Consider the following 24,797-nt stretch of genomic DNA (forward strand, 5'->3'; position numbering starts at 1 on the left):
TGATACTGCCTGGAGCAAACTGAGTATGCGTATAGGTGAACTGGACTCCAAATTGCGCCCCATTATTGATCGACTAGCCCAAATTGAAGTTAAAGTGGTGAAGCAATTGGACCTTAGGCCTTCCGCTTGCAATCAGTATTCGGTCACTGATTCATCCCCTATCATATCTGCAACATTCCAACGTTAAATTACATGAAAAGAATTCAGTAAAACATACCTCAAGCCAGGTTTCCTTACCCGTGATTGATCTCCCCCCTGCGTCTGCTCCTTACGTTGTTGCCTTGACCAACGTCCCCAAGCTCGCAGCGGACAGTATGGAAACCACCAGGAGCTTAATGAATAAATCAACTCCCTGGCTGAACAACGTTGCTGGAAATTAGGACATATCAAAAGAGATCTTGATGGCAAGACGTGTGGGGGTGATTGGCGGGGAGGGAGGGGGGCTAAGAGGGCACAATATGGTTAATTTCCATAATCCTTTTGTCGTTCTGGAAATACTGCACAAAGCTAGTTTAGGAATGGTTAAAACTAGTCCGGTTAAGATATTGCCACTTGCCTTTTTTATCAGTATCTTGTTAACCAACCCTGAATTTCTGGCGGTCTGACTCCACAAATGAGTGTGTTGCCCAGGCTCAAGCAAAAATCCACCGGAATAACAGATTCTCTGCCTTGGCCAGGTTGGAGGACATCGATTGACGGTGCAGGGAGTAGCTTGGCTGCTCCGGTCAACTTGTGAAGGGCGGGGCACCTGACTGTTCCATCCCTATTGCTCAACTATCTATTAATTTTATTTCTGAACCATCCACATACAGAGCCTGGTGCTCTGGAGAAGGGCAGGGCACCTGTTAGTCCAATGCCTGTTGCTCATTTGATTACCATTCCTACACAGAACTAATTTCCGATTGGGTCCGGATTACTGGGGACAGGAGGGGGGGGGGGGGGCACCTGAAAGTTTTATCTCCATCGCCCACCTGACTACTAATTCCATTCTGAACCATCCCTACATAGGGCATGGTGTACTGACCAAGGGCAGGGCACTTGATAGTCCAATCCCTGTTGCCCAACTATCTTCTACTCTCGCACAGAATTCTCTTTCGTCAGGGTCCGGTATGAGTACCTGTACGGATGAAGGTCCATTAGACAATGCTTATTTAAATTTTTTAAGCTGAAACATTGCGGGTCTAGCCTCCAAAATCTCGATCGATGGATGGTGATCTTTTCTTGCAAACTTTGATATTGTTTTCTTGCAGGAAACTTAGGAGGTAAATGAAATAGTATTCAATGGTTTTTGTGTGTTTTAGTTTGCCTGCAATCCCATCCTCATCTGGCCGATCAAAAAGGGGTCCGACTCCCTGGTTTAAAGTCAATATTGGCTGTTTAGTTTGACCGATCTATCAGGAGCAGGTGGAGGCGCAGGCCTTCTGCCTTTGCTGGAAAGATACCCCTAAGATCTATCCGGTAAATTTCTATAACAACAACTTCTCGTGTAAGGGTGATTGCAACTGCCAAGGTCTTTTTGTAGTGCTCGATATGCTTATAGAGAAAGAGGCACCGGTGGAATGCACCCTTAGGCTGATGGTGGCGGGGAACTTCAGTGCTAAACTGGGGCACCCACCCCTTCTATATATCCAACTACCTTCGACCAATTAAATAGAGACATTGCTTGCAATGTGATGGACACTAGGGAGCCGGTCCTTTTCTCCCACTTGGCTGAATGGGGCTTGGTTAAAAAGGTCCCCGACTTTACCAACCAATATATTCCAACTTTCATAGGGTGGGGTGCTGGGAGCACCATTTAGTACATCTTTACCTCCTGGTGTATGTCCCCAATTATTAAAAATTGTGAGGTCCTTATTCAGACCTTTAGAGACCACAACCCCATTTCTGCTAAGATACAGCTCGCAAATGTGCAACACAAATTGAAGCCTTTGCCTCCCAGGACCTATCTACTAAAGGGACAGGGTGGTTTTGCGCACTGCGAACCTGTAGAGCATTAGGTTTCAGGTTGTATGCAATAGTACTGCCCTGGTGAATAGCTGTAATTGCTTACCTTGTGATCCGGCTTTCATCCTAACTGACTTCACAACCCTCCTAGTTAAGAATAAAGTGCTGCTTTCCAGACCCAATGTTCAACTGTATCGCCATGCCAAATCATGGTTTGATAAACCAAGTACAGCAGCCAATGATACCTTACGCAGGGCCTTAAAGCAAAACCCCAGAGACCAGTGTGCAATCAGGGAAAGTAGAAAGATGTACCAGAAAGCCATTAAAAGAAGGAAGTTTGCCATGAAGGAGGAGAAACGGGAGTCTATTGTGAGAGCCTGCCATTCTAAAGAATCTCAAGCTTTTTGGAAAGCAGTACGGTCGGTTTTATCCTCTGTATCACAACCAGATAAAGTAACAGTTCATATCTCGGCAGAGGCATGGTTGGCGCACTTTGCTGAGCTGTATTCTACTGGCTGTAAGGCTGACGATGACTCAGTGCAGTTGACTTCAACGTGCTCAAAACTTGTTTTTAAAGAGGAGGTTTTTAAATCAATGGTAGACAGCAGATGCAAGAAGGCTCCGGGACCAGATGGTATACCACTTGACTTATTCAGGGAAGACCCAGTGTTCTGGACTCCGGTCCTCACTTCAGTTTTTAACTCTGTCTGTAGCGAGGAGGTGCCCAGGTTGTGGCGTTCATCTATAATTGTCCCCGTTTTTAAAAAAAGGAAACTTACTTGATGTCAAGTGCTATCGCCCAATATCCCTTTTGGATTCCTCAGCTAAAATGTTTGGGAAATTTGTATTGGATCACTTACTGGATTGGATTAATACCAACAGTATACTTGCTCCAAGCCAGTATGGGTTCAGAAAGGGGCTCTGGACAATTGAGCAGTGCCTTAATCTCCATCTTATTGCGGCAAAATATAAATATGCCATGGGTGTCTCCACCCACTTAGGGTTCATGGACCTATCCAGCGCATTTGATTACGTCTCCCGCTCAAAGCTGTGGGTCATCTTAGAGAGCATGGGTGTGGACATGGGGATGATTACTTTTTTAAGGCATCTCCATCATGACCTTTCAGCCTCAGTCAGGTTTGGGAGCGCTGGAGAATGCAGACTCGTTCAGCATTAAGCGTGGGATGCGCCAAAGTTGCGTCCTTGCCCCAATCCTTTTTCTTCTCTATATGAACAACTTGGAGAAAACACTGGTTTCTGTCGAGGCGGACATTCCGTTTGTGGAGGAAAAGGCTGTGCCTGTTCTGCTATACTCGACTATGCTGTTCTCCCGGCAAGGACTGCCAATGGCCTTAAAAAACTTATCGTCAGTTACGTGAGCTTCATGAAGGACCTGAGCCTGGAGCCAAATTTCAAGAAAACAATGATATGTGGCCCAAAAAATACTAAAACCTGTACATTAAGCATAGAGGGCAAACCCCTAGAGAGGGTCAGTTCTTTCCCCGATCTAGGCCTGGAGTTTGATGAAGGTTGTTCGTGGCTAATGTGCATTAAAAATTGAATAACCCCATACACCCAAGCTGTAGGCACTATTTACTCGCTTGCCAGGACTATTGGTATGAAGCCCATTGGTCCAATACTAGGGATATACAACCGCAAATGCCTGCCGACTTTAACTTATGGAATGGGTATCTAGGGTGGTAGGGATGTACATGCAATGCAGATAGAGGGGAATAGATTCTGCCGTCAGGTATTAGGCGCCCCTCCCCCATCTCTGGTTTTCTCCCTTCATTTGGAGCTAGGTTTGGAGTACGTCGAAGACACCATTAATGCTGCCCCCTTGGTCCTTCGGTGCCTAATTTGGACCAACCAAGAAGCTGACTTTAACCGGGCTGTTATCATAGATTGTTTAAATTGCACCCGTGGTTTAAGCATTCCTTGGCTTCAATATATTAAAAACTGTTTTTCAGCACTTGGCTGTGCCTCATTGTTTGAGCACCCAGAGTCAATCGAAAAAAAGGTCAGAAAGCGTGTTTGGGATAGTTTTTGTAAGCACCAACATATTTTATTGGAGCGTTCTGGGGCAGTCTCTGGCCTGCACATTAATTTGCCGAAATCTCATATGTTTCCACTCAGTGGAGATACTATACCTCTTCAGAACCTGCGTGTGCTTGCATGGAGCTCCACTGGTCGTAAATATTTAGGAGTTAAAATGTACCAGAAATCAACAAGACCTACTGGATGGTAATGTGAGAGCAGCTATTATGCTGTGCAAAATAGTATAAGGATATGGACTACATTGTTTTTAAATCGGTGGCTGGCAGAACATCGGTGATGTTGCTGAGACTACTTTACTTCTTTTCTACACTACCGATGGTAGTGCCTCACCCGCTGTTCAAAGATATGGAAACTCAATTGTTGGATCTAATCTGGGGAACGGGTAGGCCCACAGTAGCCCTGACTAAACTGCAGCGCCCTACAGTGGAGGGTGGTCTAGCTGTACGTGATCTTGAATCTTATTATATAGCGGCCCAACCCCAGTGATTAGATCAGTGGGTTTATAATAAAATGAACCATGGGGAGGGTATAGCTGGCACGCCGCGTGTTTTGCGGGACTTATTTCAAATCCTCTTGGTTCCTCGGAGATGGAGCTCTTGGAAATGCAACAATGTTGGCGGCGCTGTTTACAATGGGCCCTTAGCTTGTGCCCTATTAATTGGATGAAGTCGGTGCCTCGAGTAGGTGCGTTGGGAGGAACTGAGAGGTGGGCTGATTATGGGGTTAATCGTATAGGTGATTTATACCGGGATGGAGTATTACTTTTATTTGGAAATTTATTGGTTTTCAAGGGTGGGACTTTGAACTTCTGTGATGAACTTTATGGGACTTCGAACTACTGTGGTGTACATTGAAATACTGGCCATTATGGTGTGCTTTATTTGGCAGCCTGCCATGGGGCAACTGTAGGTAGGGGCGTTCGTTATTATTAACTGCTAGTTGGAATCTGAAATGATCTAAAGGGATGTTGCAATATGTTTAATACCATGACTGTATTTATTGTATTAGCTTTTACCCTATTTATTAAATGTATATAAGTACTTGTAAATTTAAATCTACATTCTAAATTATTATTTATAACCAATTTATTGTATGTATTGGCTGGTCTATATCTTTTCTGTACACTTGTATCTTCTGTTTTATGTTCTATATTGAAAATAATAACGCCCCACCTTTCCCCTCCATCACAAATATCTAGCAATGATGTAACAGACGTGTCAAAAGTCACATTATAAACTGTGCAGGTACAGCTAGCAAAAAACGTAATTGCTTAATAAATCTTGCATCAGTTTTATCAAGTGCATCAATGGCATCGTTATGATGAACACGTTTCCGAAGTGTGGAGCTTTTGCTCCAACTAAAATTATTAAAAGATACCCATTACAAGTCAGTGAAAGCCCCACTAAAATAATGTTATAAATAACATATCCTATATCAAACAAGCAAGCCTAAGATTCAATTTACTAAATTGGACTTACCCTAACATCCATGACTTTTGAACATTGTATTAAGCTGTCATTCATATATGCTGCAGGTTTTTAAATTAGCAAAATGTGTAAATCAATTTAGAAAGGCTGGAAAAAATAGTTAATCTAGTGAACTCATATCACTGTCTGCCTTCCTACACCTTACAAAACAATCCATCCAACATTTAATGCAAAGCTCAAGTGAGACCATTATTTCAATATAGGAGGATACAAATGAGATTATCTCCGAGGCTTCCGGAACAGGTCCTTGTAATTAGGATCTTTCTTATCCAGGCTAAAAAAAAAAACACTCTTACAAATTAGACAACTCCTGAAGAAAAATCTAGACCCATTCCATCCGGCCACTCTCCAATGGCCCATTCCTATGTAAACTATTCGTAAAAAAAATAAACACTGTTTTTACTCAACTCAATTTTTCTAAGGAATATAACTTGACATTGGATAAACAATCTGGATTCAAACGAGGAAAAAGCAAACAGTCATCCTTTCGTATCTTTATGGAGCAACTGAAGCCTCAGCAAACAAGATCAGCGTGGCCTTATTGCCTCTGAACTCAGCATTTGACAATGTCCATCGCCAGATGCTACTACACAAACTACATCACTGGAATACACAAAAACACCTTAATATAGATTGTCTCATATCTGTCCCTCTTTCCCAATATTGTGTAGATCCTCAGGGGTCAATCATCTCTCCTCTTCAACACACACACCTACCCTTTTAGTGGTACTAAGTGGATCACTCAATTTTACAAGTTACAACTATGCAGATGATATGCAAATCATTATAAAAAATGGATGGCCCAGAAGACCTCAACAAGTGGAGATTTGGTCATTGCATTCACGCCTTAGATGTGTGGATGATTGTAGGAGAGTAGGGTCTGCTATCCTATGGTCACCCCAAATTTTTGCTTTTTGCTTCACTGGTTTTTGACATATTGAGGCTGTGGGCCTGCCAATCAGACCCCCAGCCTGCTGTTCTCTCTACTAAATTAAAACTATGCACCCTAGGTGCATAACCAATTGGAAGTGGATCACCCTGTCAGCCCCTGTACCAGTGTACACTAGGTACCCAGGGCATTGGTGTACCCAAGGCCTGCCAAGGGCTGCAGCATGTATTATGCCACCCCAGGCTTGGCCTAACAATTTGACACAACTGGCTGATCACTCAGCTGGGGTAAGTTGGTGTAATCACCTCTTACTTAGGTGTAGTATACCTATACCTAACCTTAAATGGGACACCTGGTAACCTATAAGTCACTCCTATGGCAGGCCTTAACAATCCTGAAGGCAGAGTGCTTGGTTCCATGTGAGATGGTGCTCTGGCATGAGCTGAGCCTGTCTGCAGTGGTCGGAACAACTTCCTTCTACTGTTTCCAGATATCGTCATACCATATACTCTTAAGTGCATTATGAACCTCGCGGTTAAATGCTATCTTTGGTTTGGCTTTATCAAAACATGTCGAGTAAGGTGTCATACGAATTGGAATACTAACCCCTCGCCAATTCTGGCGACGGGGTTAGCATTCCACCCTTCTAGAGGGACACGACATGTACAGTACCTGAAACCCGGGTAAAATCAGACATAGCCTCAGCTCCACAAAATGGATGCTGCCACCACAGACACAAGTCTGCCCTCCTGCTGCTGGGAGTCCTTCCAGCTTGGGAGGTGTGGACAAAGGGTTTCCTGCCAGGGGAGGTGCGTGCACCACCCCAGACAGGATTTTGTGTATTGGTCAGGTAGGGCTTGAAAGAAACCAGACATGCCTGTGGCTCACAAGGAGCCTCGGTGCATATGCCAGTTCAAACCGGTCCTGGGGCACACCAGTCCCGGGCCTGGGGCGAGCTGGACAAAGGATTGGGGGTGTAACCACCCCCCTTCCTGGTCCCACCCATAGGGAGGGACCTAGCAGGTAGTCCGGCCCCTAGAATCCGCTTAAAGGTAGGAGCTGTGTCCTAAGACTTCAGACATCCTGGAATCAACTTGAAACTAAGAAGAAGACGGGAACTTCGACGCTCTGCTGCACAGAGGACTGAAGCCAATCTCCCCTGTGGTCAGGGAGTGACCACCTTGCTAACGCAAGCACCATCCAGCGAATCAACGTCTGCTTTGCCGCCGCCTCCCGCCGGAGCCCGAGCCCAGAGACTGACAAGACCTGGACCTCCAGACCTCTCACCGCCCGATCCACAGTCCCTGCAAAGAGGAGACCCGTGGAGGCACCGAGACACGTGGAGCCAGCCACCTTGAAACGACTACGACAAGCTGACCAGTGCAACAACCGAGGCTCCCTCCAAGTTGTGCTTTGGGTCCTGAGAAGCCCAACCCTCGAGCAGCATCTGCACCAAAGGTGAGCCCTCCAGCATCTCCACGATCTGCGTGGGGCCCTTCTGCATTTTGCCACTCGACGCGCCTAACCGGTTGCTGGCCCGCTGGCTAGTGGCCATCTTGGCGACGAAATCTACGACAAACACCGCTGGTCTGGTTGCTCCAGACTGGCCCTTGCTCCCCTCCAAAGGAGCAGTACCTCTGACCTTGCTGGTCAGAACCATCAGCTTATCTCCTTGCCTACAACAATTGCTTTTGCCAAGGCTTGTTTGCTTCGATCAAGTCGCCGACACCGCCGACAGCGAGAGCCTGCGTGGGACAGCTCGTGACTCGACTCCTGGACGTCGTCGACCTTCAGGGACCACGTGGCTGCAGAGTCAAGCTACACCTTCCTTCCTGTTTGCACCCGACATCGCCTGGTACCCACCTGGTGCCACGCTGGTCACTGGCTAGTGACTGTGAACACTGTCCCCTCTGCTTACAGGTCTTCAACATCTCCGATCCACTCTTGGATCCACTGCATCTCTTCCCGACCGACCGCCTGCAGCACTTTTGTCTACAGGCCCCACGGAACCGATAGAAGAAACCCGACGCACTTCGAGGCCTATGCACCCGCTTCCTGTGGGTGAGGTAAAGCTGGCACTCCTGTGCCCAAGTGTAGTATTACATCTCTAGTGCCTGTGTTCCAAATCTTAAGTTCCTAGGTCATCCGGAAGATTCCTTTTGCACTAACTTTGTACTTTTTACGCACCCATTGAAACCTATGGGAGCACGCGTGTGACTATTTGCTCTGCACACGCCACCCGTGGACCTCCTGGTCACTAACTGACGTTAGCTCCTTGTAGGCCCAGCGATTCTAGAGGCCCTAGGCCTTTTCCCTTTTCTGTTCGTGGTACTTATACCACTATTTTAGTATATGGTTTGAGTGGCCACCAGGGCCTATCCATATAAAGTGCAACTTCTGTGTATTCTGTGATAATCTTGTTTGACGATTTGTGCTCCTGTGCTCATAAAGAGACTAGGGGTTACTTTGAGAAATAAATACATATATATTTTGAATATATATCTGTGTGGTGTCCTTTCATTGGTATAAAAGGGGGTTACTATTGGTAAAACAGCTTGCTTAACACGCTTCACGAGTTTAGCCTCAAAGACTGCTTAGCCTACGCTACCACTAGGGCAGCTAGTCCGAAAAGGTTGACTTACAACCACACCATAAGGGTTGCTTGGCATGGTACAAGGTGGTCACTAGAACTAGTGAACAGCATATACCAGGCCAACTTCTCACATTGGTGAGCAGCGGTTGGATTTGAGCTTGCTGTGTTTTACCATTGTAATCTCTTGGTTACCAATTGAAAGATCACATAGGTACCTGTAGGTACATATAAAACAAGATTAGATATACTTAAGTTCTACTGAACTTAGTTGTTGTAGAGCAAAGGGAGTAGCACACCCTGACTACAACTACTAGATAGGTTTAGTAGGTAAACCCAAGTGTAGGTAGATTGCAACACATCCACCCACACTTAAGAGCAATGGCTGGGGCAGAGGGGTCCACTGTACCCATCTCTGTTGAGAGTGACCCCCCGAGGGCACCATCCATCTTTGCTACCCTTAATCAGAATGAGCTCAGGCAGTTGGCAACTCTTAGAGGCCTTAAACAGCCCAAGAACCCTACCTCTGCTGTGCTCAGAGCACTCTTGCAAGATGATGAGAATCAAAGAGAGCTCAAGAGAGCTTCCCAGTTAGCCCCCTTAGGGACAGGAACAGGAGGCCCCCCTTCTGAAGATGCCACTGAGGTACCCCTTTCCAATAGCCATCCCTTAGATGAAAACCATACTACAGAGGAGGAAAGTGAGGGGGATACAGACAGTGGTGAGGATGAAGGGAGAACTAGCCCAGTGCCAAGTGTTATACTTGGCCCAGCTAAACCAAGGCTATTGGGGACTGACAGTGGGTTCACCCCACTGGATCTCCCCAGTGGACTTAACACAGGGCTTGGAAGGCAAAGGAATCGCTCAGGTGACTCCAATGCTTCCCATGGCTCTAGAGGCTCTCAAGGTCACTCCAGGAGAAGGATGACCACCCCTCAGAGGAGGGAACATGAGGCCAAGATGCAAGAAGCCCAGCTGAGGATCAGGAAGCAGGAGCTAGAAGTAGCCCTGATGGAAGAGAAACTGAGCAAGGCTAGACAGCATAAAGAGAGTGGGTCTATACCCACTGGTGGCAGCATTGTCCCTAAGGACAAAGATAGGGTTTTCGATAATAGAAACCTGTCTAAGGTTGTGCCCCCCTACAAAAGTGGGGATGACATCCACAAGTGGATAACTGCTCTTGAGAGAGCCTGCAAAGTACAGCAGGCTCCTGAAGACCAGTGGGCAGCAATCCTCTGGCTCTCCTTTGAGGGAAGAGGCAGAGACAGACTCCTCACTGTTAGAGAAGAGGATGTCAGAAACTACAGAGTCCTGAAGAGTGTTCTAGTTGATGGGTTAGGCTTAACCACTGAGCAGTACAGGTTAATGTTCAGAGACACCCAAAAGACACAGACTCAGGACTGGTCTGAATACATTGAATGTGCCACTAAGGCTTTGGAGGGTTGGTTGCTGGGAAGTAAGGTATCTGATTTTACAGGATTGTATAATTTGATGATGAGAGAACAGATTTTAAATAACTGTCAAAACCAGCAACTGCATCAACACTTGGTTGACTCTGATCTGACCTCTCCCCAAGAATTGGGAAAGAAGGCAGACAAATGGGTCAGAACCAGGGTTAAGCAAAAGAACCAGAACCAGGGCCAAGGGGGTGATCAGAAGAAAACAGATCAAAAGGGTGGAGATCAGAAATCTAAAGACCAGAAGTCTTCAACAGGGCCCCAAACTACTGCTAAGGAGGGTGGGTCCCAACAACAGTCCAAAAAGAAGAAAGAAGGTCAAAAGAAACCCTGGTGCAATCATTGCAAAAATACAACTCACTGGACTAGTGATTGCAAAAAGGGTGGAGCCCCCAACACTGTTGCCCCTAAGGCACCTGCTCCCAGTACTACTGTTAGCAGTGTTGGTCCCCAGACAAAGGGTGTAGTGGGAATCACTATGGGAACTGAAGGAGATTCTGACTTAGACAGAACCCTGACACAGGCAGTCTTGATCTGTGATGGGGACATTGATTTGTCCCTGACTGTGAGCCCCAGTAACCTGGGCAAGTACAGACAGACTCCTTTAATTAATGACAAAGTGGCTCAAGCCTACAGGGACACATGTGCCAGTGTCACTATGGTGACACCAGGCTTTGTGGACCCTGGACAGTACATACCAGGTGAGAACTACCTGGTGACCAATGCCAGCAATGCCACTACTTCACATAGTGTGGCAGTTGTTAACTTCTCATGGGGAGGGGTAACTGGCCTCAAAAGGGTTGTGGTTAGTGCAGACCTCCCAGTAGAATGTTTGTTGGGCAATGACCTAGAGAGTTCTCTATGGTCAGAAGTGGAGTACAGGACTCATGCAGAGATGTTAGGTATATCATCACATGTCCTTGCTGTGACCAGGTCACAGGCCAAAAAGTGCCTCACTGAACCACAGGTCTTGGATCCTGGAACAATGGACCAAGCACCTACCAAGAAGAAGAACAGGAGGGTCAAGGCTGTGCCTTCCCCCCTGCCTCAGAGTGGTGATCAGCCTTCCCAGGAAGCTGATCTAGAGGACCCTGAAGGAACTGTCCCTGAAGAGCTTGAACCTGACCAGGTTGAGTTTCTGGGGACAGGGGGACCTTCAAGGGCTGACTTGAGGCAGGCTCAGTTATCCTGTCCCTCTCTTGAACCCCTCAGACAGCTGGCTGCTGCTGAGGCTGCTGGGAATGCTCAAGGTACCCATAAAGTGTATTGGGATGAAGGGCTCCTTTATTCAGAGGCTAGAGACCCCAAGCCTGGTGCAACCAGGAGGTTGGTTATACCTCTGCAATTTAGGGGCTTCCTTCTTACCTTGGCCCATGATATTCCTTTAGCAGGACACCTAGGCCAGAACAAGACCTGGGACAGACTTGTCCCTCACTTTCACTGGCCTCATATGAATGAAGATACAAAGGAGTTTTGTCGCTCCTGTGTTACCTGCCAAGCCAGTGGCAAATCAGGTGGCACAACAAAGGCCCCCCTGATACCACTACCTGTGGTGGGGGTTCCCTTTGAAAGAGTGGGAATAGACATAGTGGGTCCCATGGATCCTCCCACTGCATCTGGGCACAGATTTATACTGGTGGTAGTGGATCATGCCACCAGGTATCCAGAGGCAATTCCCCTTAGGACCACTACAGCACCTGTTGTGGCCAGGGCCCTGCTGGGAGTATTCTCCAGAGTGGGGTTTCCTAAGGAGGTAGTATCTGACAGAGGTACCAACTTTATGTCAGGATACTTAACAGCTATGTGGAAGGAATGTGGTGTCAACTACAAGTTCACCACCCCTTATCACCCACAATGCAATGGGCTTGTTGAGAGATTCAACAAGACCCTAAAGGGTATGATCAAAGGATTACCTGAAAAGCTCAGGCGAAGATGGGACATCCTTCTACCCTGCCTTCTGTTTGCTTACAGAGAGGTCCCACAAAAAGGAGTTGGCTACAGCCCCTTTGAATTGTTGTTTGGGCACCCTGTGAGAGGCCCACTGTGTTTGGTGAAGGAAGGCTGGGAGTTACCTCTCAAAAAGCCTAAGCTAGACATAGTGGACTATGTACTTGGTCTCCGCTCCAGGATGGCTGAGTATATGGAGAAGGCATCCAAAAACCTTGAGGCAAGCCAGGCCTTACAGAAAGCTTGGCATGACCAAAAGGCTGTCTTGGTTGAGTTTCAGCCAGGACAGAAGGTATGGGTGTTGGAGCCAGTGGCCCCAGCAGCACTCCAAGACAAATGGTCTGGACCCCATACAATCCTGGAAAAGAAGGGAGAGGTCACCTACTTGGTCGACCTAGGAACTCCCAGGAGTCCCCACAGGGTACTCCATGTTAACAGGCTTAAAGCATATGTTGACAGGGCAGACATGGGCTTGCTCATGGCTACAGATGAGGGACAGGAGGAAGAGAGTGACCCTCTCCCAGACCTGTTGTCTCAGAACCCTGAAGATGGCTCAGTTGAAGGAGTGACCCTTGGAGGCAACCTCACTGCCCATCAGCAGACTGAATGTAGACAGGTTCTACAATCATTTTCACATATGTTTTCCTTGATACCTAGTCAAACTGACTGGTGTACCCATGTGGTGGACACTGGTGACAGTCTGCCTGTAAAGAACAAACTTTACAGACAACCTGACCACGTCAGGGACTGTATAAAGGCTGAGGTACATAAAATGCTGGAATTAGGTGTCATTGAACCCTCAGAGAGCCCCTGGGCTAGCCCAGTGGTTCTGGTCCCCAAACCTCACACCAAAGATGGCAAGAGAGAGATGAGGTTCTGTGTGGATTACAGAGGACTCAATGCTGTCACCAGGACAGATGCACACCCTATTCCAAGGGCAGATGAGCTCATAGACAAACTAGCTTCTGCAAAGTTTTTGAGCACATTTGACTTAACAGCTGGCTATTGGCAAATCAGATTAGCTGAGGAGTCTAAGGCCAAAACAGCATTCTCAACCCCAGGTGGGCACTACCAGTTTGTGGTGATGCCCTTTGGTCTGAAGAATGCACCTGCCACCTTCCAAAGGCTGGTGAACCAAGTCCTTACTGGGTTGGATGACTTTTGCGCAGCATATCTTGATGACATTGCTGTCTTTAGCTCCACCTGGGAGGATCACCTGATCCACCTGAAGAAGGCTCTTGAGGCTCTGCAAAGGGCAGGCCTCACTATCAAGGCTACAAAGTGCCAGATAGGGCAGAGTAAGGTTGTATATTTGGGCCACCTTGTAGGTGGAGGCCAAGTTCAACCACTGGAGAGTAAGATACAATCCATCAAGGACTGGTCCCCTCCAACCACCCAGACTCAAGTTCGAGCTTTCTTGGGCTTGACTGGGTACTACAGGAAGTTTGTTAAGAACTATGGGTCCATTGTGACTCCTCTTAATGATCTGACATCCAAGAAGATGCCCAAAAAGGTTCAGTGGACAGTAAGCTGTCAAAAGGCATTTGATGACCTGAAGGAGGCCATGTGCTCTGCACCTATCCTGAAAAGTCCTGACTACTCCAAAGAGTTTATTGTCCAAACAGATGCTTCTGAGTTGGGTGTGGGAGCTGTGCTGTCACAACTTAATGTAGATGGTCAAGACCAACCCATTGCTTTTATTAGCAGAAGGTTGACCCCCAGAGAGAAGAATTGGTCAGCTATTGAGAGGGAGGCCTTTGCTGTGGTGTGGGCCCTGAAGAAGCTGAGGCCATACTTGTTTGGCACTCACTTCAAGATTCAGACCGACCATAAGCCCCTCTTGTGGCTAAATCAGATGAAGGGTGAAAACCCCAAACTGCTTAGGTGGTCCATTTCCCTACAGGGGATGGACTTTACAGTGGAGCACCGGCCAGGTACTGACCATGGGAATGCAGATGGTCTCTCCAGGTACTTCCACTTAGGACATGAAGACGAGACTGGTCAAGGCTAGTTTAATGTCCCAGCGTTTGGGGGGGGGTTGTGTAGGAGAGTAGGGTCTGCTATCCTATGGTCACCCCAAATTTTTGCTTTTTGCTTCACTGGTTTTTGACATATTGAGGCTGTGGGCCTGCCAATCAGACCCCCAGCCTGCTGTTCTCTCTACTAAATTAAAACTATGCACCCTAGGTGCATAACCAATTGGAAGTGGATCACCCTGTCAGCCCCTGTACCAGTGTACACTAGGTACCCAGGGCATTGGTGTACCCAAGGCCTGCCAAGGGCTGCAGCATGTATTATGCCACCCCAGGCTTGGCCTAACAATTTGACACAACTGGCTGATCACTCAGCTGGGGTAAGTTGGTGTAATCACCTCTTACTTAGGTGTAGTATACCTATACCTAACCTTAAATGGGACACCTGGTAACCTATAAGTCACTCCTATGGCAGGCCTTAACAATCCTGAAGGCAGAGTGCTTGGTTCCATGTGAGATGGTGCTCTGGCATGAGCTGAGCCTGTCTACAGTGGTCGGAACAACTTCCTTCTACTGTTTCCAGATATCGTCATACCATATACTCTTAAGTGCATTATGAACCTCGCGGTTAAATGCTATCTTTGGTTTGGCTTTATCAAAACATGTCGAGTAAGGTGTCATACGAATTGGAATACTAACCCCTCGCCAATTCTGGCGACGGGGTTAGCATTCCACCCTTCTAGAGGGACACGACATGTACAGTACCTGAAACCCGGGTAAAATCAGACATAGCCTCAGCTCCACAAAATGGATGCTGCCACCACAGACACAAGTCTGCCCTCCTGCTGCTGGGAGTCCTTCCAGCTTGGGAGGTGTGGACAAAGGGTTTCCTGCCAGGGGAGGTGCGTGCACCACCCCAGACAGGATTTTGTGTATTGGTCAGGTAGGGCTTGAAAGAAACCAGACATGCCTGTGGCTCACAAGGAGCCTCGGTGCATATGCCAGTTCAAACCGGTCCTGGGGCACACCAGTCCCGGGCCTGGGGCGAGCTGGACAAAGGATTGGGGGTGTAACCACCCCCCTTCCTGGTCCCACCCATAGGGAGGGACCTAGCAGGTAGTCCGGCCCCTAGAATCCGCTTAAAGGTAGGAGCTGTGTCCTAAGACTTCAGACATCCTGGAATCAACTTGAAACTAAGAAGAAGACGGGAACTTCGACGCTCTGCTGCACAGAGGACTGAAGCCAATCTCCCCTGTGGTCAGGGAGTGACCACCTTGCTAACGCAAGCACCATCCAGCGAATCAACGTCTGCTTTGCCGCCGCCTCCCGCCGGAGCCCGAGCCCAGAGACTGACAAGACCTGGACCTCCAGACCTCTCACTGCCCGATCCACAGTCCCTGCAAAGAGGAGACCCGTGGAGGCACCGAGACACGTGGAGCCAGCCACCTTGAAACGACTACGACAAGCTGACCAGTGCAACAACCGAGGCTCCCTCCAAGTTGTGCTTTGGGTCCTGAGATGCCCAACCCTCGAGCAGCATCTGCACCAAAGGTGAGCCCTCCAGCATCTCCACGATCTGCGTGGGGCCCTTCTGCATTTTGCCACTCGACGCGCCTAACCGGTTGCTGGCCCGCTGGCTAGTGGCCATCTTGGCGACGAAATCTACGACAAACACCGCTGGTCTGGTTGCTCCAGACTGGCCCTTGCTCCCCTCCAAAGGAGCAGTACCTCTGACCTTGCTGGTCAGAACCATCAGCTTATCTCCTTGCCTACAACAATTGCTTTTGCCAAGGCTTGTTTGCTTCGATCAAGTCGCCGACACCGCCGACAGCGAGAGCCTGCGTGGGACAGCTCGTGACTCGACTCCTGGACGTCGTCGACCTTCAGGGACCACGTGGCTGCAGAGTCAAGCTACACCTTCCTTCCTGTTTGCACCCGACATCGCCTGGTACCCACCTGGTGCCACGCTGGTCACTGGCTAGTGACTGTGAACACTGTCCCCTCTGCTTACAGGTCTTCAACATCTCCGATCCACTGCATCTCTTCCCGACCGACCGCCTGCAGCACTTTTGTCTACAGGCCCCACGGAACCGATAGAAGAAACCCGACGCACTTCGAGGCCTATGCACCCGCTTCCTGTGGGTGAGGTAAAGCTGGCACTCCTGTGCCCAAGTGTAGTATTACATCTCTAGTGCCTGTGTTCCAAATCTTAAGTTCCTAGGTCATCCGGAAGATTCCTTTTGCACTAACTTTGTACTTTTTACGCACCCATTGAAACCTATGGGAGCACGCGTGTGACTATTTGCTCTGCACACGCCACCCGTGGACCTCCTGGTCACTAACTGACGTTAGCTCCTTGTAGGCCCAGCGATTCTAGAGGCCCTAGGCCTTTTCCCTTTTCTGTTCGTGGTACTTATACCACTATTTTAGTATATGGTTTGAGTGGCCACCAGGGCCTATCCATATAAAGTGCAACTTCTGTGTATTCTGTGATAATCTTGTTTGACGATTTGTGCTCCTGTGCTCATAAAGAGACTAGGGGTTACTTTGAGAAATAAATACATATATATTTTGAATATATATCTGTGTGGTGTCCTTTCATTGGTATAAAAGGGGGTTACTATTGGTAAAACAGCTTGCTTAACACGCTTCACGAGTTTAGCCTCAAAGACTGCTTAGCCTACGCTACCACTAGGGCAGCTAGTCCGAAAAGGTTGACTTACAACCACACCATAAGGGTTGCTTGGCATGGTACAAGGTGGTCACTAGAACTAGTGAACAGCATATACCAGGCCAACTTCTCACAATGATCATTAACTCCTAATACTCCTCACCACTCACATGGAGATCATAAACTGTGGATGCTGGCAAAAGCAACAACCCACAAACACATAGCACAAGAAACTATGTCCCACCACGAAATTAGAAGTAACCATAGACTGTCCCTCAGATCACGTGATTAAGGCCACAGGAGGCAGCTTTTACGCAATGAAAACACTGCATTTTTCCATAGCTCTGATGGCAACAAAAACTGCAAACTAGCCTCACTCTTGTGATTGCCAAGGACAACTAAGCCAATAACATTCCTTGGCTCTCCCTCCTTCATAATAGGACAAAATTCATCAAATACAAAACGACACAGAAAAACTTCCCCTCCAACTTTATCCCTCTCCCCCCTCCCCCCCCCCCCCAAGAGAGTACAATGCCAGTCCTGCAACAACTTTACTAGCTAACTGTAGCTAGCCATTCTAATCCCTTTGCATCAACCATAGAGACAGTTGAGTAAAGGACATATATGCCTACAAATTTTGATCAAAAAATATAGCAGTAGAACTCATTTCTCACCTACATTTGAAGCATCCAATAGTGTTTAAATATCAAAAGAGAGATGACAATATGGCTGTTCCCAAGAAAATTACATCAAGCGCAGACTCTGGGATAGGATTCTGGGACAGAACTCAGAATGATTATCCTACCAATATAAGCACAGTTGAGAGCTGTGATATAGTATAGACCACCATCCATACAAAGAGGACAGACAGGCATTCAATCCAAACTGGGGAGTTATGACCAACATAACCTTACAGTGACCTGAAATACGGATGGCATATGATAACCACACAGTTCTTGTCAACACAAAGTTACCTCAGCCACTTTGCAACTGAAGACAAGTAAGCTACAAGACACGAGACTCCAACCACCCGCCCCCACCCACCCCCACCAGACTTCACAGGCTTAGTAAACTATGTAATCTCTACCTTATACTTCTAACCATAAAAAGGAAAGACAATGAATCTATACTTTAGGATAGTACTCACAGCATCAATGTAATCCTTGTCCCTATATCCTTATACACACCAATATATTACCTGAACCCAACTCATCAATGGGACAGGCATAACGTATGGAAGGGTGTGTTGAACCTTATTGGCAACTGGACGGCACAGACACACTCTATGCCAGCATCCTTAAAAAAAACACTCTAAACTAACAAACAGGCATGCTAAACCAAAGAGATCTGTAACGAACGGATGGTCAAAAGAGACTAACAAAGTCCACGGTGCAGGTCCCAAATATTTAGAGAGGCTGAGCACTCACATACTACAATAACAAAAGAATGACAATAACCAGGCGCGCAACACCCATTGGGCTCAAAGGGCTTCAGCCCCCCCCCACCCCCCCCCGTCGTGTGTGGCAGCCCGGGATGAGACAGCTTCCCGGCGCGCACACAGCCGCACCCGAGCACTTCACAGGTCTTTAAAAGACCATTTGCATGTTAATGAGGCCTCGCTGTTTCACCCCTTCTAAGAGCCCCTGCAGTTCCACTTCGCCTATGGCTTAAATGATTAGGCCCCCCCCCCCCGAATTTTTTTCTTAGCCCCCCCCCCCCCCCCCCGAAATTTGGCTCTAGTTGCGCCTCTGACAATAACACAGTCCATCTTGGTACGTCTCCTTAAATTACACCTCAAATGGCAATCAGATAAAAGAGGACTGTAAAACAGATGATCAGAAAAGATCTCTTACTCCCTTTCAGTCTATTGACACCTGTTACCTCTTGCAGATCCATAAGATCACAGAATCTACACCAATCTACCACAGACAGCAAAAGAAATCTGATGATAGGCGTAAAAGATAAAAACTCCCAACACTAAAGACCACCAGAGCTATTCGTAGCAGTCAGGCTAACAATTCAGGCATGTGCGTCTTTCACACTGGATCATCCATAACATACATGACAGGGGAACACACTTTTAGATGGGCTCAAAGCGATAAACCCTGCCATCCACACATACGCGAGTTGTAGTGCGATACAGTCGTTGCCAAAGGCTACTGCGCCCCACATGCTATGAAATAAAACTAGACCAGGGTCAGAACAAGTGTAATGAACACAAAAGACTGAATTACCCACAACTAGTACACTTGGGAGGACAATACGACAACGGTTTAGACGTAATATGACGACGTAAACGGTGATTTACGGAGGTGCCCCCCCCTGCTGGCACTCGTAGATATGCCCAACTGTCAATCTGATAGTTTAAATGATGGGAGCGTCACGGCTAGGTTACGGTCTCTTACCTTGGCTGTCGTAGACGCTCACGTAAGAAATGCCTACGGCCACACACCACAGCACCAAGCTTGCCATGTCCGGGAAACTCTGCTCCTCTTCCGCTACCAAAAGCCCCACGTGAAGCGGCAGCTTCTCTGGCAGCTTGTGTCCGTTCTCGAATCGTAGCGCCTTGTAGCCCCGTCTCCTGCCGGGCTGAGCCCTGCCGCCACCCCCATGAAGTGGCCGAAATCCCAGCGCACCCGGCACAATCAGCGCAGTCGCCACCCGCACGAGTCCTCGCGCCCAGCCCCGGCTGCAAAGCGCGCGCCAGGCCAGCAGCAGCGCGTGCAGCAGCTGCCAGCCCAGCGCGAGGAGAGCCGCCAGCGCCGCCATGGCAAGAGCGTAAGTATCCTTTAGCGCTGCATTGCCCAAGACCGCTCACACTCCTCGCACGGGCTCCCAGGTCACCGAAGGAAGCGCCAGCTGATCAATGCCAACGCCGCAGTCTGTCTGCCGCCATCTTGGATGTAACCTTTCAACTCTCACCCCCTGCTCTGGCACATGGAGGCGACTCATTGGACAGCAGGAAAAGGGGCTGACGTTTACTAACCAATGGAAGAGCTACAACAGAGGTCTTACGAGAAAAGAAAAGTACAGGTTGTGTCTGGTGCAATCTCTCAAGCGACCGCTCTTCATTAAAGGCAGAAGCAATTGGGGCGTTTTAAGTGTGTGAGAGTGTAGAGGTGGACGGATTGTGTGAAATGAGACACATAAACTATACATAAATAGCATAACAATACAAACTGATAAACATGTCTTCGGCATTCTAATGCACACCGCTATAGCATGTCCCTTCAGAAAAACAGGAAAACGTGAATAGAATAATACAAAACCGGACATATTTCGTGTGTATCGAAATCATGAAACTTTGAAGCTGCTCCGACAACCCTCTTCGTGACATGCTCGAATACGCTCACAAGCGAGCATTAGACGCACTGGCATCTCAGTGACGTTATCCTCACCACCGTTTCAGCACTTTGTTAACCTACTGAAGTCTGCCCCTCCCTCCCCCCCCCCCCCTAAAAAAAAGCATCCATGATAGAAAAAGAATGACCTTTCTCTTAAGGATAATTAACACAATTTCCAAACAAGTTCAATCTTGCCATTTAGAAGCATCCATACATGTTTTGTACTGGCGCAAATTTTTTTCGTGTCCGCGTTTGAAACAACCACAGAACTGTTGTTCCACCACCTTTTATTTTTCAACAACACAGCTCTAGCTGATACCTTTATAACTTGAACTGGATCAGTAAACTTGGATTCACCTTTTAAAATATTAGTGGGCTTACGTATAAGTGCTGGCGCATTGGCACGCATTTACAATTATCATTCGACTGCCTTTTGTGGTTGACTGAGAGGCAAAGGGTTTAGCAATCAATAGCATTTAAAATTCATGTAGCCCATTTGACCACAAAATAATGCACTCCTGTTGATCCAAAACAGGCTAATCCACGCAAGAGTTATATGGCAGTCTAGATAAACAATCAGCATGAACGTTCTTGCCACCAGCAATTTGCCTAATTTCAAAATTGAACTCTTGCAACTTAGAAACCAATCTAATCTACATGAAGCCTTGCTGGAATCTTGCCAGTCATAAAATAAATCCACAGTTTATGATCAGTTATTAAAACAAATGTATTTCCCCACAGAAATGTCTTACGTTTTTCCACAGTTCATACACAAGCTAAAGCCTCTCCTTCTATTGTTCTGTAGTGCAACCCCCCCCCCCCACACAATGCTCTAGAAATGTATGAGGCTGTGTTCTCTCTGCCTTCAGCAATTTGACTAAATCAACACCAAATCCAAAGGAACTCGCAATAACAGTCACAAAGCTTTTACCAAGTAGGTCAAATGGTTTGATAGCTGGTGCCTGAACAATTAAGGACCTTATTTTCTCAAAAACCTTTAGGTGTGATTTTGTATCCAAGATATTCATTCTCTTTTTGAAGCAACTCAAAACTTTCAGTGCTGTCATGGCCTTCTGTTCAAAATATGTCACACTTTAACAATAAATTGTGTTCCTCAAGCTTTTTGACGAATATTATTATTATTATATAAGTTGTCGGTGATGGGATTTTTCCCGATGAGACAGGCTTGGGACTGCTTGCTGACAACTGTGGGCTCTCCACGAGAACGCCGCGCTGCCCTGGGGGCGATACCTACCGGACCATCACCATCAGAACGCGGGACTGCGAGGACCAGGCTGCTTGGCGGTGAGCGCAGCTGCATCCTCTTCCCTGCTCCTCCCCCAGAAGGTTCTTGACGCCTCGCGGCCCCCGCTTGCCGCTTGTAGGCTTGGGACTGCTTGCTGACAACTGTGGGCTCTCCACGAGAACGCCGCGCTGCCCTGGGGGCGATACCTACCGGACCATCACCATCAGAACGCGGGACTGCGAGGACCAGGCTGCTTGGCGGTGAGCGCAGCTGCATCCTCTTCCCGGCTCCTCCCCCAGAAGGTTCTTGACGCCTCGCGGCCCCCGCTTCACGGGTGCCGCTTGTAGGCTTGGGACTGCTTGCTGACAACTGTGGGCTCTCCACGAGAACGCCGCGCTGCCCTGGGGGCGATACCTACCGGACCATCACCATCAGAACGCGGGACTGCGAGGACCAGGCTGCTTGGCGGTGAGCGCAGCTGCATCCTCTTCCCGGCTCCTCCTTTTCCGCCCCTTTGTCTTTATTTCATAATTTTGCTACCGCGCGCTAGCGGGACGCGCGCGGGACTAAGCCCGGGGCGAAGACCGGGCTAAGAGCGGGCCATTTGAGGCCGTTCGAGACTGGAGACACTGGGCTGGGCCACCCCCCCCCCCCTATATCTTATAAAGTGTATTCGATTGTGATCATCATATCGATATTGGTGGGAGAAATGTCTAGGAATAAAAGTGCTGCTGCTGGTACATCTATGGCAGGGACCCTGGATAATTTTATTGTTAGAGCTGCAAACATATTAGAACGAGAGATAGACTTTACCGAGCGTCGCTTATCGCTTGAACCCTTTACAACTAAACGCTCATCCCTAGGGAAAATCGCTCTATCTGCTACACCTGGGGTAACCACTACTAAACCTATATCAACTGAATGTTTGACTAGTGAGACTGAAAGCATAGACCTCAGCACGGACCTAACTATTGAAAGTAATAAGTGCAGAGACATTAGAAGGTCTACTACTTCTGTAACTACCTCGGCTGCTGCTACCAACAATCTAATCGAAGGTGTCTCTACTCGTGCACAATTACACGCAATAACTGAGGCTACCTCTTTTTCTTCCTCCCCTCCTTTAAATTTAGGAGCAAAACCAAAACTCAAGGCTGCTCCGCAAGCAAAAAAGGGGAGACAACCAAGAGTGTCAAAAAATAAAAATAAAACAAATGCGTCTAATATCACTCTGGGTGCTGCTGATTACCCCCTGAACGAAGTCACCTCAGACTTGACTAGGCAACTAGATGTTGGGTTTCACTCCAAAATAATAGAAGTGTTTGAAAATTCAACCCGTCTGATCTTGGATAGACTTTCCAAGATAGAGGAGCGACTACAGAAACTAGAAAAGACTGCCTCTACTAATCTAGAACACAATCAATTTCTGAGGACAGACTTACTTAGGGAGCTCCACGAACACTCTCTTCTTGCCAAACCTGTTAGCAATCCAAACGAGAAAACTCCTCCCCCTATGCCTTTGCCGCTAACGGATAGGCACTTGGGATTATCAGGGGATAAATGTGAAAACACAGCCCGTATTGAAAACACCACAACTAGTAGTGGCCTCCAAAATTCACACGCAGGAGTAAAGCCCCAGCAGAATCTTTCGGAAGTTAATAAAAAAACTAATAATCCTATTACACAAGATAAAAATGCGGTAGAAAATGGAACTGCTCCTGCCCAAGATGTTGTTCCCAAATTACCTATTTTAGATCTTCCCCCAGAATCCTTACCCTACGTCATTATATTGGCGGGAGTACCTGGCCTGGAGGGAAAAACCAATGAGTCTAATCTCGAATTGAGGAACAAAACTATGCATTGGCTTAATATCAACCGACCCCTCCCTCCTCACATTCATACTAAAATCTTATTTGTACGGAGAGTTAGCTGGGTGGGTAGAAGGAGTAAAGATATACCGGGAGATTGTATAATTGTTCATTTTAAGGACACCCAGGCTGCAAAATACATCCAGTATGTACAATCTTCTGTCCTCAACACAAACACAACACATTAACCTGATAAATTTCTACAACAACATACCGAAAGATGTATGGGCCTCGACCTTTAAAGAATTACTTGAGACCCTCAAAAACATAGACGAAAAAGAACTTTCTGATAGTTGTGTGATTTGGATGGGCGATTTTAACTACTTTCTATGCCCATTGAGCGACCAAAACCTATGTGGGCTGGGAGAGATGGACGGTGTTCCTGTGACACACTTCTCACATACATCTCAGGGAAAACACCTTAATGATATACTTTTCTCCCTGGACCTGGGCTTTGTGAATGAACTATGCTCCCCACCAGTCTCTTTTGACCCCACATTCATTGGACGGAGCTGCAAATCAATAATTGACTTCATGTTAATATCCAAACGTTACTCTCATTATATTCTCGCGTTTGAAACATGCGAGGTAGCAATGAGTGACCACTTACCGCTTAGTATGTCCCTTATTACAATGCTGGGTAAAAACAACACTGTTACCATGACTCTGACCCTTTATGACTTTAGATTAGAACTTGCAAGGAAGAACGGTTATACCCTAAAATGGGACAAAGTGGAACCAGTGGCCTTCCTAGGAAATTTAATTCGTTCCAAGGAAGAGGAATTTAATATCTGTCTCACAGAGTATGCTGAGCCTCTCAAAGTCAATGATGCATTCCTTAGTATCTCAGAGGAAATTAAAAAGCTACTCACGAGACCTCTGAATTCTGGGGCAAACAAAATTAAGAGATGGTTTGATAGAGAGTGTAGTAAGACCCACGCTCATTTAATGGAACAACTAAAAAGGGAGCCTAGGGTAATGATCGAAGTTAGATCAGCCAGATCTGCCTACCAACAGGCAGTTAAAAAAAGGAAAAAACAAATTAAACAGGAAGCCTGGAGTACCCTTCGGGAAACCTGCATTTCTAAAAATAATACCGCATTTTGGAAAGCGGTGAATGCTCCTTTTTTCTCCAATGATTCAACAGACTCTATCGTAACAGCCATCTCGGAAGAGGGCTGGATGTCTTTCTTTCGTGAACTTTATACAAAGGACTCTCAGGTCGAGATAGAAGGGGAATTTAACTCAGGTGATAAGGACGTAGTACCCTATCCAATAAATGTTGATTTTAATGTGGAGGAAGTTATGACAGCTATCAACAAGAGC

General features: G+C 47.3%; 1 protein-coding gene across 1 annotated transcript in view; it reads right to left on the reverse strand.

The window, feature by feature from the left end:
* The window catches only part of NUS1 (NUS1 dehydrodolichyl diphosphate synthase subunit), a 72,926-nt gene extending 52,975 nt beyond the window's left edge, over window positions 1-19,951 (reverse strand). The window contains exon 1 of the mRNA XM_085611291.1: window positions 19,422-19,951. Coding sequence (XP_085467417.1) covers window positions 19,422-19,785 — 364 coding nt within the window. The 5' untranslated portion in view covers window positions 19,786-19,951. The remainder of the gene's footprint in view (window positions 1-19,421) is intronic.
* Between the last annotated feature and the right edge of the window lie 4,846 nt (window positions 19,952-24,797).

Source organism: Triturus cristatus, chromosome 6 (genome assembly GCF_964204655.1).
Source record: "Triturus cristatus chromosome 6, aTriCri1.1, whole genome shotgun sequence".
NCBI classification, from domain to species: Eukaryota; Metazoa; Chordata; class Amphibia; order Caudata; family Salamandridae; genus Triturus; species Triturus cristatus.